The following is an 18,780-nucleotide window of genomic DNA, read 5'->3' on the forward strand; positions in this document are numbered from 1 at the left end:
CAATTTTTATTTTTAATGTGTATATTAATTTGAAAAGAATGAAATTCTAAAATATGTTATATATATAGTTGTTTTAATATTGTTATGTCATTAAGATGATTTTATATAGAGTTAGAAGCCTTACACTGACAATAGAAATGAATGAATTATTCCATAAAAAAAGAAAAGCATCATGATGAATTAATTATATCAACTATTATTCAACTGTTTTTATTAATTTGGCATTATTTCAATCTAAGTAATGAACCAGCGGAAATGATTTTTATATTTTTTTTAAAGATTAAATCTTAATGGCATTTAGTCAATAATATATCTAAAACTAATCCTCACTGTATTATAAATGTTTATTAAATGTTAATAATATAATTACGCAAAAACTAATTCGAATTATTATCTAATTGTCACAATATTTAAAAAGAAAAAAAATTACCTTCCATCGACTGCGTTTCAAAACTGTGTGTATTGAAGAATCACAGCTTAAGAATTAGTTATACTATTTTTATAAATAAAAAAAAAACATTTTTTGAATAACATTATAAGTAGTTTGACAGTTATTTACCCATTTATAGTAGAGGTTAGATGGCAAATCGCTTTGATTAAGTTGAATGAAATCATTATTAAGATACTATATACAAATAATTCTAGATCAATTTATGAATTGTTTACTTTAATTCAAAATGTTAATTATATAAAAAAAAATAGTTTAAAAATAAATTATTTATTTATTTGTCAAAATAATCAAACTCAAAAGAATTAATTTAATAAACCTTTTCTCCCCCGGCTTGGCCAAACTTCTAGTGAAGCTACAACAAATAGAGATTACTAGCTGCAAGATGATGGAGGAAATTATTGGAAAAGAGGATGAAGAAAAACAAGAAGAAAGCATGCAAAAAATTGTGTTCCCTCAACTAAGCTCTCTGACATTTGAAGAGCTACCCAGTCTCAAGAGTTTCTGTAATGGGATTTATGCTCTTGAATTTCCATTATTAGAAAATTTGGATTTTAAGGAATGTAAAGGGATGAAGACATTCTCTTATGGATCATTAAGCATGCCAAGGCTAAAGAAACTTAAAATAAATTATGAGAACCATCAATTAATGGGATCTCAAGACCTTAATTCAACAATGAGTCACTTATTCAAGGTATGATCCTCAATTTCCTTTTAGCTTTTACCCTTCCTCAACCTAAGCTTTGTCATATGTATGGTCTAATTTTTCACCTTTTTTTTTTTTTTTTTTTAACATACAGCTTGGTTTCCTTTAGTTATCAAGTGTCTTTTAAAAATTATAATTTTAGTTTTGATTGGTGAATAACCACAGTTGCATATCTCATGAATCTCTTGTAAATAAAATTGTAGTATCTCAAATTAAAATTTATAAATAATTAAATATGATGGTGGACAAATTTCTTAGACTAAATGACTTGACCAATGCTTTCAAAAGAAGAAAAGTCAACAAGAGTAAATTGAACTTCTGATTTAGTAGAACATCACTTTAAAAATATATCTGTATTTATTATATGCTTTATATCCTCAAATTTGAATATGATAAATAATATAAATATAATTGGCAAAACTCATTACATAACCTCATTATAAATAATATAAATTTGAAGTTGTTGCTAATGATGAATCTGATTCTCCGGAGTATGAAGTAGATGATGAGTCTGATTCTTCCAAGCATGAAGTGGATGAAGTAGATGATGAGTCTGATTCTTCCAGGCACGAAGTAGATGATGTATCTGATGTTAGGGAACTTTAAATCCTTGATGATATCAAATTTCAGGCAGAAGAGCAAAATGGCATTCAATTCTTAAGGTATTTGTAGCATAATTGATGCATACATTTTGCATAGTCATTTAGGTCTAATTTTATAACCCTTTTTATTTGATTATTAGTCATTTTTAGCTAATTTCATTAGTTAATTAGTTAGTTTTTCATAGTTGTCAATTTTGCACTAATTTGTAATTTCTACTTTGTTTTGTAGGAAAAATGGTGTTTTTGAAGGACTAAAGAGAATTTTGCCATTGAGGAGTGTCTTCTACAGCAAAAAGATGTCAAAAACAAGTTTTCAAGCTGAAATATGCATTGACCAAACTGTGCATAACTTGCCGCATAAGCTATGCAGATCTGCATAAGGAGGAAGATCACTGTTCCAGAACCAGCCGAAATGTGCATAAGGAGACTGCATAGCTTATGCACATTCTCACCTCCCTTATGCACATTCACGAAATTGTGCATAACCTATGCACCAAGTCATGCAGCTTTGCATAAGTGACCCAGAACCAGCCGAAAACTGCATAAGGGACTGCATAACTTATGTAGTCCACTTATGCAGTCCCATAAAGAGTTCATTAATGAGCTGGCAGAAGATTCCCTTAATGTATTCCTCCTAGAACATACTATTTTAGGGCTCCATGTCAGAAAAATGCTATATATAGTCTCATTTTCCCATTTTGGAGACAAGGAGCAAAGAAGAAAAAAAGAGGGGCTGAGCAGAATTTGAAGAGCCATCTTCACCTTCCACACCATTTTCAACTAAGATTTGCAGATTTCTTTCTTTCTTTACACTTTTCTACATTTCTAGTGTTTAATTCCTTACTTCTTAGCTTAGATTAAAGCTTTATTTCCATTTAAACTCATCATATCTTGTAAGCATTATGGATAGTGAGTAGTTTACTTTTGATTCTGGAGTAAGGGTTGTAATATTTGAGATATTTTGTGGATTTTGATTGGGTAATCCATATTTTGTGGTTTTAATGAGTTTTATTCATTTCTTGTATGCTAAATGACATGCTTAGTGTAGGATCCCATTAAGTGATGTTCTTAATCCATGGTTGAAGCACCGAAAGGAGAAGGCCTTGTGATAGATAATCAAGAAATTGGACTTAATTAACTTAGACCTAGAAATAGGCTAAGGATTAAGAGGATTCACAGATTAATTAAAGAACTTAATGGGTCTTAATTAATTCTAACTCCACGAAAGTAGGATTAGTTTGATTAAGGCACTCTTTGTCTCACTCGAAAGGGAATTCAAAGAATTTAAGAATTAATCTCCTTAAAACCCATAAGTTTCATAAGATTGGATAACCAATTTAAAATCCCAAAATAGCTCGAATATGAAATCCCGAACTCCGGAATCACCTTTTTTCCATTGTTAATTTCTAATCGAATTTAATCATTTGCCATTTTAAATATTGCCATATTTGAACTTGCTTATTTCAATTTGATGCAATTTTAGTTTAATTAATACATTGTTGAATAGAATATTAAATTTGCACATTTAGATTTCATACTCCATTACCCATTAATTCATTATTTTAATTTCATAAATACTTCAATTTAGTCAACTTTTATATCGAAAATTCAATCATTAACACAACTCCTCGTGGGATCGATATTTTTCTATACTACTTGTACGACCCGTGTACTTGCGGTTGGGACGCATCAAGTTTTTGGCGCCGTTGCCGGGGAGTTGTTTGTTTAAGATTGAATTCTTGATCATTTTAGTTGTTTTTAGTTTTATCTTTGTTATCTTTTCATTTTGTGTTTGTTTGTTCTTTTTCAGGTACTTTTAATCTTTTATGAGAAGAGCTAGAAGCTCAAGTGATACATCCTTATTGTTCAATCCTGAAATAGAGAAATTTTGTAAGGTCAACAAGAAAGAAACCAGAAAAAGGAAAGAAGCTTTGAGAGAGACTGAATTAGAAGCAGACATGGCTGATGAAAGAATTAGAATTGGTGTTGGTAATGCTGGAAATGGTCAAAACAATGAAAATGAAGCCCAAGGGGAAGAAATTGTTAATGCTAACGTGCCTAGGGGAAGTATGATGGATCATGCTTTTCCTCGTTTTGATGACTTGAGAGAGAGCATAGCAAGACCAAGAATTGATGCAAATAGTTACAAGATGGATTTTGGAGTTCTTCAAATGATTCAAAATTCTCAATTTGGAGGTCATCCTTCTGAAAATCCACACACACACCTGAAGAAGTTTGCTATGATTTGCGACATGCAAAAACAACCTGTAGTGTCTGATGATGCAGCAAGATTGAAGCTATTCCCATTCTCTTTGAAAGATAGAGCATTGGATTGGCTTGATTCTTTACCTCACAACTCCATCACAAATTGGGAGCAACTCACTGATGCTTTTCTTGCACAATATTTTCCACTGGAAAAACTCAAGAGTGAGGAATCAAATGACAACTTCTGGACCAAGAGAAGATGAAACTCTTTATGAGTCATGGATGAGATGGAAGGAATTAGAGAGATTATGCCCACATCATGCCATTCCAAAATGGATGATAAATCAGAATTTTTACACAAATGTCACTCCTGCAATCAGAGGAATTATTGATGCTCAAACAGGACGAGAATTTATTATTAAGCATGAAGATGAAGCTTATGAGCTATTGGAGAAAATTGCAAAGAATACTCATCTTTGGAGTAGTCCAAGAGGACCAGCTCCAACTCAGAAAAGGCAAGCTGCTGGAATGTATGATCTTGATCCATTCAACATGATTAATGCAAAGTTTGATGCACTTACAAATGTCCTTGCTAAGAAGATGAAAGATTTGAGTATGTTGGTTAGTTCATCATCATCAGCTGGAAGTTCACAACAAGTGGCTTATGCAGAGGAAACAACTAGCTGTGGAGTAGACTATGGAGAACAAGCAGCATACGTTGGTAATTATGGAAACAAGCAAATGGGGAATCCTTACTCTCAAACTTACAATCCAAATTGGAGGAATCATCCCAACTTTTCATGGGGAAATCAGCAAAATCAAGTTCAAAATCAGAATTTTCAACCACAACAGCAGAGTCAAGTTCCATATCAGCAAAATAGGCAACCATTGCCTAATTTTCAGCAGAAAAATATGAACCCTCCACCAAAACAGCAAGAACGAAATTCCACCACTGAAGCTTTATTGCAACAGATACTTGCTAACCAAAATAAGCATGATGAGGAGATGAGAGAGGTGAAAGCAAGGCTGGAACAGATGCAAACACATAACAGAATGCTGGAAAACCAGATTGCACAACAAGCATCCTCCTCAAGTGCTAAGTCTTTTGAAAAGCTTCCAAGTCAACCAGAAAATCCAAGAGAGCAGTGTCAAGCTATTACTTTAAGAAGTGGAAAAGTTATAAATGATGAGAAGAGTGAAAACAGTGAGAAGAGAGAAAATGAAAAAGGGACTGATGAGAGTGAAAAACAAGAGAGTGCAGAAAAATATAAGGAGAAATTTGAAGAAAAAGAAGAGAAGTATATACCTCCTGAGCCCTACAAGCCACAACTTCCCTTTCCACAAAGATTTCACAAAGCCAAGCTTGATAGGCAATTTGGGAAGTTCTTAGAGGTTTTGAAGAAACTTTACATAAATGTGCCTTTTGTTGATGCTCTTTCACAAATGCCCTCTTATGCAAAATTCTTGAAAGAAATTCTCTCAAACAAGAGGAAACTTGAAGATGATGAAACTGTAGCCTTGACAGAAGAATGTAGTGCTATCCTCCAAAGGAAACTTCCTCCAAAGCTTAAGGATCCAGGGAGTTTTTCAATTCCATGCCACATTGGAGAGTCTTGTTCTACAAAAGCTCTATGTGATTTAGGGGCTAGTGTTAGCCTTATGCCCCTTTCCATCTATGAGAAGCTCAACATGGGAGATCTAAAGCCAACCCACATTTCTCTTCAGTTAGCTGACAGAACAATCAAGTATCCTGAAGGGATTTTGGAGAATGTGCCCCTGAAGGTTGGAAAGTTCTATATACCTGTTGACTTTGTCATCTTGGACATGGAGGAAGATTCTAATATTCCAATTATCTTGGGGAGACCCTTTCTAGCTACAGCAGGAGCATTGATTGATGTTAAGGGATAAAAGCTTACTCTTAGAGTTGGTGGAGAGCAGTTAATTTTCAATATTAATAACACTATGAAAAAGCATCATTCTGAAGCTGATACTTGCTTGAGAGTTGATATCATTGATGAGCTGGTTGAAGAACACTTCAGAAAGAAATATCCAGAAGATCCACTTGAAAATTGTTTGGTTCATGGAGGAGGCATAGATTATGACAACCCTCATGTAGCTGCATATGCTCAACACTTAGAGGGAAGTCCACCATTCATTTCTGCTCCAGTTTTTCAACTCACACAAGAGGAAAAAGTTGAATTTAAGCAACCATCACTCAAGGAAGAAGATGCACCTAAGGTAGAACTTAAGCAACTTCCTTCTCAGCTCAGGTATGAATTTCTTGGCACTAATAACACTTATCCAGTAATTGTAAATGCAAATTTGAGTACTTTAGAGGCTGATAAGTTGTTAAGAGTGTTGAGACAATTTAGGAAAGTTTTGGGATACACCATAGATGACATTAAGGGAATAAGCCCACACTTTTGCATGCATAGAATCGTTTTGGAAGAAAATTGTAAGCCATCTATTGAACATCAGAGGAGGTTGAACCCAAATATGAAAGAAGTTGTTAAAAAGGAAATTTTGAAGTTGCTTGATGCAGGGATCATTTACCCTATCTCAGATAGTACTTGGGTGAGCCCAGTACATGTTGTTCCAAAAAAGGGTGGAATGACAGTTGTCAAAAATGAAAATAATGAATTAATTCCCACCAGAACAGTGACTAGTTGGCGAATGTGCATAGATTACAGAAAATTAAATGTTGCCACTAGAAAAGATCACTTTCCACTTCCCTTCATTGATCAGATGTTGGAAAAACTAGCTAGGCATTCTTACTTTTGCTATTTAGATGGATATTCAGGTTTTTTTCAAATCCCTATCCATCCAAATGATCAAGAGAAAACCACTTTTACTTGTCCATATGGAACCTTTGCTTATAGAAGGATGCCATTTGGGTTGTGTAATGCACCAGCCACTTTTCAAAGGTGCATGATGGCAATCTTCTCAGATTTCATTGAAGACATAATGGAGGTTTTTATGGACGATTTCTCTGTTTATGGATCTTCATTTGATATATGCTTGGCTAACCTTTCTAAAATTTTACAGCGATGTGCAGATACTGACCTTGTGTTAAACTGGGAAAAGTGTCATTTCATGGTTCAGGAAGGGATAGTGCTTGGACATTTGGTGTCTAATAGAGGAATAGAGGTTGATAAAGCCAAAGTTGAAGTGATAGAGAAGATGGCTCCTCCTACCAATGTCAAGGGAATTCGAAGTTTCCTAGGACACGCCGGGTTCTATAGATGCTTTATCAAGGATTTTTCTAAAATAGCTAAACCTTTGTCTAATTTGTTAAGTAATGACACACCATTTGAATTTGACCAAGAGTGTTTGGATGCCTTTTGCAGGTTGAAGCAAGCTCTTATCACTGCACCAATCATGCAACTACCCGATTGGAGCCTACCTTTTGAAATTATGTGTGATGCTAGCAACTATGCAATTGGGGCTGTTCTTGGTCAAAGAAAGGACAAAAAGGCTTATGCTATTTATTATGCTAGTAGAACACTGGATGAGGCTCAAACAAATTATGCAACAACTGAAAAGGAATTTTTGGCAATTGTCTTTGCATTGGAAAAGTTCAGACCTTACATTATTGACTCAAAGGTGGTTATATTTTCAGATCATGCAGCCATCAGGTATTTGCTCCGTAAAAAGGAGGCTAAACCTAGGCTCATTAGGTGGATTCTGATGCTACAAGAATTTGATTTGGAGATTAGAGATAAGAAAGGAGCTGAAAATGTAGTTGCTGATAATCTTAGTAGGTTGAAATTGGATGGTGAAGAATTGGATGAAATCCCTATTGATGAGTTTTTCTTGGATGAACAACTTTTCTCTCTTGTTGCTAAACTACCTTGGTATGCAGACTTTGTGAATTATCTATCTTGTGGAGTTTTACCTCTAGGTATGACATGGCAACAAAAGAAAAAGTTTTTGCATGAGGTGAAGTTTTATAGATGGGATGATCCTTTACTCTTTAGGAGATGTTGTGATGGTCTAATTAGAAGATGTATTCCTGAAGAGGAGGTACAGAGTATTTTGCATCATTGCCATGCTTCTGATTATGGAGGTCATTTTGGCATCTCTAAGACAGCTAGTAAAATTTTGCAAGCTGGTTTCTTTTGGCCAAATCTTTTTAAGGATGTGAGGAAATTTGTGTTGGATTGTGATAAATGTCAAAGGAGTGGAAATTTGTCAAAAAGAGATCAAATGCCCCTAAATAATATTCTTGAAGTGGAATTATTTGATGTTTGGGGAATAGATTTTATGGGGCCATTCCCTCCTTCATATGGTAATAGATACATCTTAGTTGGGGTTGACTATGTGTCAAAGTGGGTGGAAGCTATTGCAACTCCAACTAATGATGCTAGAGTGGTAGTAAAATTTTTGAAGAAATTTGTCTTGAGCAGATTTGGAGCTCCTAGGGCTATAATTAGTGATGGGGGTTCCCATTTTTATAATAAGCAATTTGAGAGCTTAATGAGGAAGTATGGTGTAGTGCACAAGATAGCTACCCCATATCATCCTCAAACTTCAGGACAAGTTGAAATTTCTAACAGAGAGCTCAAGCATATTTTGGAGAAAACAGTGAACAATTCTAGGAAAGATTGGTCTATCAAACTAGATGATGCTCTATGGGCATATAGGACTGCCTACAAAACCCCTATAGGAACTACTCCCTTTAGGTTGGTGTATGGTAAGTCTTGTCATTTACCTGTGGAGCTAGAACATAGAGCATATTGGGCCATTCAGAACTTGAATTTTGATCTTAAGCAAGCTGGTGAGAAAAGGTTGTTACAACTTAATGAGCTTGAGGAATTGAGGATGGATGCTTATGAAAGTGCCCGTATTTACAAAGAAAGAACTAAAGTTTGGCATGATAAGCATCTGAGGAAAAAGGAATTCAAAGAAGGTGATTCAGTTTTGTTGTTCAACTCAAGATTGAAATTGTTCCCTGGAAAACTTAAGTCAAGGTGGACTGGTCCATATAGAGTTTCTAAGGTTTTCCCTTATGGAGCAATAGAAATTTGGAGTGAAAAATCTGGGAATTTTAAGGTCAATGGGCATAGATTGAAGCATTACATAACTGGAGACCCGATAAAGGGAGCAAGCTGTTATAAGCTCTCCAATCCCTCACATCTTTTCAGTGAAATTCATGAAAAGTCCAGCTAAGGACTATAAATTAGCCCTCTTGGGAGGCATCCCAAGTCCTTTTATTTTGCTTTTGTTGATTTACTTTCATTTTCATTAATTTTGTTTTTCTCTTGAATTTCCTCAAATTCAATTTTTGACTTTATTAAATCTTGTCCCTTGTAGATGTATATCAATGAAGAAAGGATTGGTGAACTGTTGGGGAAGTGATTCTTAACTTGAAAATCTTGTCCTTCAAAAGAACTGATTGGTTTTTGCTGCATAATCTGTGCAGGAGCTGCAATTTGGTTTATGCAGAGGAAAAGTGCCATCTGCAGAAAAGGAAAAGTCTGTAGCAGATAGATTCTGTCCTTGAGCTGCAATCTGGTTTATGCAGAGAGGAAGAAGAAATTCTGCAGCAAAGAGGGTGTCTGCAGCAGATGGCCTGTGTTTTTGGTGAGGATGGGTGTGTGACTTTTAAGTATGTGTGCTTATAATGTTAATATGGTGGTAAGTGAGTTATTTTTGCAGTTTTGAGCTTCTTTGGGTTGTAGGATTCAAGGTAGAAATGCTGCATTTTCTTGGCAAATCTTGGAGAGTTCATTTCTCATTTGTGGTTAGATGCAACTTTATGCAGATTTTATGGAATTTTATGTGCTAAATGATTGACTTGCAGAATTTGAATCAAAATGGCATAGTTCTCAAAGGTCTTTTATGTAGGATCCATTTTTACATGCTTGTGTGATGCACTTTTGATGAACTTTGAATATATTGATGTGTTTTTGATGAAAATTTCGCATGGTTTGTGCTTCATAGAATTATATTTCATCATTCCAGGGTATTTTTCACACTTGCAATTCATGTTCCATTGCAATCTTAATTTTGTTGAATGGTGCATAAGCAACTGCATAGCTTATGCAATCCTGCATAACCAAAATTCTTGCCATTTTTCACCTTTATTGCATAACCAAAATTCTGAATTTCAAAACCCACCGCAGAGTGCATAAGCAGAGTGCATAGCTTATGCACATCTGCATGACCACCAACCAAAATTCCAAAAAAATTGCCGAACAGTGCATGAGCAGAGTGCATAACCTATGCACTTCTGCATGACCCGATTTTCTGAAACACCACTTCTGCCGAGAGATGCATAAGGGGAGTGCATAACTTATGCACTCCCGCATGACTTCGCTCCTCAACATTTCAAGGGTCACCGAAACATGCATAAGGACAGTGCATGACCTATGCACTTGTGCATAAGCATTTCTCTGAAGTTTAAATCATTTTGAAACATGTACAAAAGAGTGCACAGGTTATGCATAAATCATTTTCCCCTTATGCAGTCTCCTACAAACCCGATTCAAATTCATTTTCGGCAAACAAAACTTCCCACCTCCACTTCCCGACTCTGAACCCCACGACCGCCCTTCAACCTCCATTCCTTCCGGCATTCTCGCCGTCTCTCTCCCATCTTCTCCACCAGCACTCTCATCACGAAAACCCTAAATTCCCCCTACATTTTCATTTCCCCCCCCCCCCTATCTCTTCTCCATCGGAAATGGATTCCCCTCCACATTCCCGCCCCGCCTCTCCTCTCGAAGTCTCTCCATTGTCATCGATACACCCCACTTCCAATCCTCCACCACAAACGACACCCCCACCACCTCCCCCAACCACATACAAATGCAAAATCCGGTCCAAATCCGTGCGACCCATGTCCTCTGCCCCTCCTCTGTCCAAACGCAAAGACCCACCCACCCCATTTTCGGAACCGCCACCCAAAAAGCCAAAAGCTCCAGCCTCTACACCCTCTTCCAGCAACAAGACAACTTCGGCATCCTCATTTGTATCAAAGCTACCCTGGCCTCTCCCTGACACAATTCAAAAAGCAGCTTTTAAGCGCCTTAAGGATAGGAAGGTGCAACCCACTAGGTATATATCTGCTGATGCTTTACAATCTCTTGGCTTATTTGACAATGTAGTTACATTTCTTGATGGTATGGGTTGGACAGAATTTGTGCATAAGCAAGAGGTAGTTTATCCAATTCTAGTTTTGGAGTTTATTTCCTCATTCTCTGCTACCCTCAATTTGCATGATGTAGACCATAAGCCAATTATGAAATTTAGATGCTTGGGGCAAAATAGAGAACTGTTATTAGACCAATTTCATAGCATTTTTGGTTTTGCAATTGATGGGTTATTTAGAGTACCACATACTGGAGTAGAGGTAGCCAACAAGGGCATTTGGAATCCTGCCCAATTTTGGAGAATCAAAACAAACCAACCTCAAACTTTCTCTGCTGGAAGATCCAAAACATCCCAAATCCTTGACCCTGCACTTAGGTTTATTCATAGGCTGATGGCTAGCACCGTATTGGGCAGAGGGACTAGTTCTGGTGCTGTGGGAAAATCTGAACTATTTATGTTATGGTGTGCATTTCACAAAGTTAAGGTATCTCCTGGTTACTTCTTTTGTGAACATGTGCTGCATATTGCCACCAAATCCATAGATGACATTGTTTTGGGTGGGCTTATCACTGTCATAGCCAAGCATTTTGGTTTTAATCCTGCAGAGCACTCAATACCAGCACTTGAGGACACTTTATATTTTGATACTGCACACTTAACCAAAACAGGGTTCCATTTGTCCTATTTTGATACTGCCCACCCTGCAGCAGAAACTGAGCCCCTTGCACAACCAGACAACCAAGCTTTCACACCAGTCCCACAGCACCCTACTACACCTACCCCACCCCCTCAGCCTGCACAGGACATCCCAAAGAAATTTCTGCCACCCCATTCCTCCTACAAATTGAACCTTCCTCATCCACAGCACCTCCTGCATTCAACACTAAAGCCTTATTCACCTACCTTGACAGGCTTAGTGATGATATCTACTTTGTGGATAGGAAGCTTGACAGTGGTCTTGATACACTAAAGGATCGTCATGATCAGCTATTTGACCTTGTCATGGAAACCAGGGACAAACAGAAAGAACTGAAGGAGATGGTGAAGCAACTCATGATCTTTTTGGGCATGCCACCCCCACCTCCATCACCCCCTCCAGCACCATCATTTCGACAATGCAAAGCACTACCAAATTTCTTAGCAACATCCTTGGACAAAGGAAAAACAATAAACATAGATTAGTGTTTGTTTTACTTTTGTTCAATCTTGTAGGACCTTTTCTTTGTAAATATGTTCAAACATTTATAGTTTGTTTTGGATTATGTTTGTTTGTTCTGAATTAGTTTCTTTTAAATTCTGTTTCTTTTGAAGTTTTATTGGATAGCTATTACATTAGTCTTCTTTGATTTTTATTGCACTCATTGCCTTTTTGTACATATTTGCCCATACTCTGTCTATATTTCAATACTTCTACTGCTGGTTGTACATTTCCCCTTGCCAATTCCCATGCAGCAGCTTTTGTATACACTGCACAGGCTATGAATTTCTTTATGCCAATATTTTGCATAGCCTGTGCAACTCTTTCTGCTACTTCTGCAGAACTGCACAGGTTGTATTCCCCTTATGCAACTGTCCTGCATAGCCTATGCAACATATATTGCCTCTTATGCAGCACCGCAAGGCTTATGCACCTTACCTATGCACATGTTCTGGACAGCACTTAACTCTGCATAACCTGTGCAGCTTCTTATGCATCCCTTTATCTTGAATTCTCATACCAGGTAACTCTTTCTTTTTGCTCTTAATTTTTACAATTCCTGGTCAATATTATTTGCTTTGAGTTTTGGTTATCTACTGTTTGAGACATTGAGGACAATGTCTAATTTTGAGTTTGGGGGTGCACATTTTGATTTTTAGCTTTATTTTTCACATTTTGAGTATAAGAGCATCTCATCCCATTTCATTTACATATATTGTAAATATTTTACATATACATCCATACATACATATTCATTACACATTTACACACACATTATACATCACTTAGAAATTGTACAAATTGCATACAAATAGACTTCCTCCATTTAGTTCATGCATTACTCATTTTAGGAATCATGCACCATGCATTAAAATCTTTTGCCAAATCCCTTGAGTATTGAAAATGTGCCTATGAGAGTGATTTGACTCACCTTTTAGTTGGGTTTGTGGATTGAAAGTTTCCTAAAAGGTGCAAGGTTTTGAAGTGTCTATCCCTTGCCTATATCTTCTTAGCCAAAAAGCCACCCAACTAGTCATTTGGAGAAGGAAGTGTTTAGAGGGAGTTATTGGATATAAAGTAGTCAAATGATGTCTCACCAATCCTAGAACAAATTTTCTAAACCTTTCAAGGCGAAATACCAGCTTGTACTTGAAAAGAGAGATGATTAGGCATTCTTTGATTTAAACCTCCTCATTTTAAACCTTTGGCCCTTTTCCTAATTAAAATTGACCCTTGCAAACCCCTTTGAGCCTTTTTATTCCTGATTTTTCTTGAAATCCTTATTACCACCTAGCTAATGAACCAAACACTCCAACCTTTTTCATGAGAATAATTATTCATAATATTAGGTACATAAAAAAATAAAAAAAATAAAAAAAAAAAAAGAAAAGAGAAAAAAAATACAATAAAAGGGAGAAGAAATGCTTGTCACCTTGTAAAAGTACTAGTATATGTGCTTTTCACCATTGTCATTCAAAATGAAAGAAATCCATCCAAAGTATTAAAAGAAATGAGTTTGGGGGTGGCAATTTTAGGGACAATCATCAAAAGAAAATGCAAAATACAAGTTAAAGTATCAAAATATCCCTCCATTTTTATGTGTTTTGTAAACTATGCTAGCACTTGACAATCCTCATTGTGTATTTCTCTCTCCCATATATAAAAAAAAAAAAAAAAAAAAGAGAAAAAGAAAAAAATATATAATAAAGTGTACCTTATGTTTCAAAATTGCAACATATTCTCATGCTTTGAATACTTTTTACCCATTTTTCTTCTTAGCCTCTTTTTGAATCCCATGGCCCCATTACATCCATAAAAAGACCTTTGATCTCTTGAAAGTACTTACTACATTAGTGGAGATAGGAGTAGGGAATTTGCCTATGGGATTGGAGAACTATTCATTCATTCATTCAATTCCATCATTCTATATAGAGACACTTTGACTATTGATTGTTCTAGAATTCCTTTTGAGCATGACTCTCTCTTTTGATTGGTTGGTTTGGGGATTTTGAATGATAATTGACTTGATGGCTAAGCGGTGAAAGCTTGGATAAGCATTAAATTCTTTGCATTTTGAAGGATGGGTATATGGATTGTTGGTATGGCTAAAGGTGTGTTAAGTTACCTTAATGGGTGATTTTCATAACTCTTTGGATAAGGCACCCCTAAAAACTTTGCACCACATTTTAAAGTTTGCTTGAGGACAAGCAAAAGCTTGAGTTTGGGGGTATTTGATGCATACATTTTGCATAGTCATTTAGGTCTAATTTTATAACCCTTTTTATTTGATTATTAGTCATTTTTAGCTAATTTCATTAGTTAATTAGTTAGTTTTTCATAGTTGTCAATTTTGCACTAATTTGTAATTTCTACTTTGTTTTGTAGGAAAAATGGTGTTTTTGAAGGACTAAAGAGAATTTTGCCATTGAGGAGTGTCTTCCACAGCAAAAAGATGTCAAAAACAAGTTTTCAAGCTGAAATATGCATTGACCAAACTGTGCATAACTTGCCGCATAAGCTATGCAGATCTGCATAAGGAGGAAGATCACTGTTCCAGAACCAGCCGAAATGTGCATAAGGAGACTGCATAGCTTATGCACATTCTCACCTCCCTTATGCACATTCACGAAATTGTGCATAACCTATGCACCAAGTCATGCAGCTTCGCATAAGTGACCCAGAACAGTAAAAGCGCATAAGATTTGCATAACTTATGTAGTCCACTTATGCAGTCCCATAAAGAGTTCATTAATGAGCTGGCAGAAGATTCCCTTAATGTATTCCTCCTAGAACATACTATTTTAGGGCTCCATGTCAGAAAAATGCTATATATAGTCTCATTTTCCCATTTTGGAGACAAGGAGCAAAGAAGAAAAAAAGAGAGGGGCTGAGCAGAATTTGAAGAGCCATCTTCACCTTCCACACCATTTTCAACTAAGATTTGCAGATTTCTTTCTTTCTTTACACTTTTCTACATTTCTAGTGTTTAATTCCTTACTTCTTAGCTTAGATTAAAGCTTTATTTCCATTTAAACTCATCATATCTTGTAAGCATTATGGATAGTGAGTAGTTTACTTTTGATTCTGGAGTAAGGGTTGTAATATTTGAGATATTTTGTGGATTTTGATTGGGTAATCCATATTTTGTGGTTTTAATGAGTTTTATTCATTTCTTGTATGCTAAATGACATGCTTAGTGTAGGATCCCATTAAGTGATGTTCTTAATCCATGGTTGAAGCACCGAAAGGAGAAGGCCTTGTGATAGATAATCAAGAAATTGGACTTAATTAACTTAGACCTAGAAATAGGCTAAGGATTAAGAGGATTCACAGATTAATTAAAGAACTTAATGGGTTTTAATTAATTCTAACTCTACGAAAGTAAGATTAGTTTGATTAAGGCACTCTTTGTCTCACTCGAAAGGGAATTCAAAGGATTTAAGAATTAATCTCCTTAAAACCCATAAGTTTCATAAGATTGGATAACCAATTTAAAATCCCAAAATAGCTCGAATATGAAATCCCGAACTCCGGAATCACCTTTTTACCATTGTTAATTTCTAATCGAATTTAATCATTTGCCATTTTAAATATTGCCATATTTGAACTTGCTTATTTCAATTTGATGCAATTTTAGTTTAATTAATACATTGTTGAATAGAATATTAAATTTGCACATTTAGATTTCATACTCCATTACCCATTAATTCATTATTTTAATTTCATAAATACTTCAATTTAGTCAACTTTTATATCGAAAATTCAATCATTAACACAACTCCTCGTGGGATCGATATTTTTCTATACTACTTGTACGACCCGTGCACTTGCGGTTGGGACGCATCAATAATCTTTCACATTCGTTATTTTATGCTACACAATATGATATCTACAGATTTCACAAAATGGATCAGATTATACTACCAAACCAAACATGACTAATTCTTAGTCCTAACAACCTTAATTGGAATTTTGTATATTAGCTTGATCTCACGATTGTGTTGCTAAGTGTGACTTATCTCTGTTGTATTTTCAAGGAGATTTAGGGCCTGTTTGGATTAACTGTTGAATACAATGATATTGTTAGGTGATAGTTATTCTTGTTAGTGATAGTGATAAGCGATAGTGATGATAAATTGTTTTATATTAAGTGTTTGGTAAAATTATATTTAGCTGTTGCTGTTAATATGTGAAATGACTAATAAGGATATATATCATATAATTTATTTTATTATTTAAATAAATATAAAATTATAAATTTATTATATTATATTATTTATTTTATTATTAAATTAAATATATAATTATTAAATTAATATATTATATTATTTAAATAAATATATAATTATTAATCTTTTATATTATATCATTTATTTTATTATTGAAATAAGAAAATAATTATTTTTTTAAGATAATTAAATAATTTTAAAAATATAGATAAAATAATAAAATAATTATTATTGTTAATAGAAAAATTTATAATTAATTTTAGATTTTTGGATATAAATAAATATTTTATATTTTATGTTATTAATAAAAAAATATTTTAACAAAGTTGAAATACGTTAATTAAAATGTTAAAATTATAAATAAAAAAATAAAAATATTAATAATATTAATTTTCAAGTTAAATAAAAAAGGATAATATGGTCAAAATAAAAAATAAAATCATATCAGCTATCACCGATGATGAAAATTTCTAAAAATAGAGCTGATACAAACTGCAGCTGATGGGTATCATATCAGTTGCCCATCAGCTATCAGCTCTATTTTTTTAAGCTTGTCAAACACCATAATTTACCTGTTTGGGTGTCTATCAGCTATCAGCTGCATCCAAGGTAAACCAAACACCCCCTTAGAACCCTGGGACTGCTGTTGCGCTGGTTTCCTCGGACGCGTTTGTTTTTTTCTTTGGGCTTCCAATTCTTCGATTTGGTGGTCATTTTGATCTTGGTGCTGTTGGTGTCTTGTTGCTGCTTTGTTTTTGGAGTTTGCTGTTTCTTTTGGTTTGCTTTGCTGTCCTTGATGTGCTGTGCTCTTGGAACCTGCAGTCTGTTGCTAATTATGAGTCAGTCTATTGACCTTTGACCATTTTGCTGGAGCCATTTTGATGCTGTTATGTTCATTTGGTTTTTAAGAATTTCTTTTCCTTGACTTATTGCTGAGAATCTGTGTTTTGTGGGTCATTGATTAAAAAAAAAAAAAAGAAAAAAGAAAAAGACAACACCACAAAAGGCACCATTTCAAATTTTTTTTTAAAAAAAAGAAAATGCTTCTCATTTTTTTAGAATTTTTTTTTCATTTATAACTCTCCTTATAAAGTTTTTATTTGATATAATAATTGTACAAACAACTGTTTAATTATAATCATTGATCATAATAAAATCTACCATAATTAACAATTATAATGAAACCGTATACATGTAACGATTTCATTATATAATTTTTTCTTCTCATGAGGATGTAAAATTCAGTTGCAATAAAAAAATGATTTTATTTTATTTTATTTACAAATTTAAATCAATTTTTATTAAGTATTTTGATTTAATTTTTAAGTTAAAAATTTAATAAATTGATTCAATTTTCTTTTTAAAAAATAAATAAATTGAATTAAATTTATTATTATCAAATCTGAAATTAAAATTAAAACATAATTAAAAGTATATTGAAAATAAATTCAAATAAATAAAAAATTAAAATCTAAACTAGTAAATCAAACTAAATAATGCACACTTTATACTTTTTTACTCTCGTCCGGATTCATTTGATTATGGATCCAAATATTTTTTATTAATTTTATTTTAGATTAAGAAGCCAAATTCCTTCAAAATTTTAATATGGTTTGATTCGGAGTGTCTATTGCCCTCAACTTTAGGATTTGCTCAATTTTCTCTTCACATTGGCTAGCTTCTTTTTTTTTTTTTTAATTACAAAATTCCATTAAAAAGATCAGCTTTACCCTTTATTTCACTTTCTTCTCTTAACTTTAATTTGTTAATAAAAATCTTTGAACTTTAATTTTATTTCAACGGCAATAGCAAATTTTCAATTTAAGAAAATAATAAAATTAACTAAAAAAAAAAAATTCTACTCAAATACTATAATTTAATTATCTCAATCAAAACATTGAAGATTAAATCTATAGACTAATCATTCCTAACCTGCTTATGCTCAAATACAATGCCATACATTCAATAACTATTTTGCTTAATTTAAAATTTAACAACACTCAACTCCAACCAAACATGTAATTCCATCAATCTACTTATACTAATGAGATAGTATGCTCATGAAAATCATATAGCTCAATAAGGCTCAAAAAAACATTTAAGAGAATAAACCAATTATACTGAATTAAAAAATACAAGAATTCTCAATTTCAATTCTCTCCTTATTTTTATACTCATTTTTTTTTTAAGATTTTTTTTTCTAAACAACTTTTTTTTAAACTCTTCCCTAAATTGTCAATTGCCGACATTGATTACGAAAGTGCTTGATTACTTAACAATTCACAAATTCAAGGTGC

The 18,780-nt window shown here is 34.0% G+C and overlaps 1 protein-coding gene, 1 non-coding gene and 1 pseudogene across 3 annotated transcripts in view; 2 read left to right on the top strand and 1 right to left on the bottom strand.

The window, feature by feature from the left end:
• LOC110636702 (uncharacterized) overlaps nucleotides 1–18,780 on the top strand; it is a 172,631-nt pseudogene that overhangs the window by 90,532 nt on the left and 63,319 nt on the right.
• Nucleotides 762–18,780, top strand: part of LOC110649205 (uncharacterized) — an 82,406-nt gene continuing 64,387 nt past the window's right edge. Inside the window, exons 1-3 of one of the 2 annotated variants that reach the window (XM_058138866.1) lie at nucleotides 762–1,142; nucleotides 1,611–1,816; nucleotides 17,114–17,394. In XM_058138866.1, the coding sequence (XP_057994849.1) occupies nucleotides 834–1,142; nucleotides 1,611–1,760 (459 nt within the window). In that variant the 5' untranslated portion in view covers nucleotides 762–833 and the 3' untranslated portion in view covers nucleotides 1,761–1,816; nucleotides 17,114–17,394. Of the gene's footprint in view, nucleotides 1,143–1,610; nucleotides 1,817–17,113; nucleotides 17,395–18,780 lie in introns of those variants that run through there. The other variant, XM_021803687.2, reaches the window with a different exon arrangement.
• LOC131175107 (small nucleolar RNA R71) lies at nucleotides 4,181–4,287 on the bottom strand. The gene has a single exon (XR_009145268.1). It is a non-coding gene; the product is annotated as a small nucleolar RNA R71 (small nucleolar RNA).

Source organism: Hevea brasiliensis, chromosome 16 (assembly GCF_030052815.1).
Source record: "Hevea brasiliensis isolate MT/VB/25A 57/8 chromosome 16, ASM3005281v1, whole genome shotgun sequence".
NCBI classification, from domain to species: Eukaryota; Viridiplantae; Streptophyta; class Magnoliopsida; order Malpighiales; family Euphorbiaceae; genus Hevea; species Hevea brasiliensis.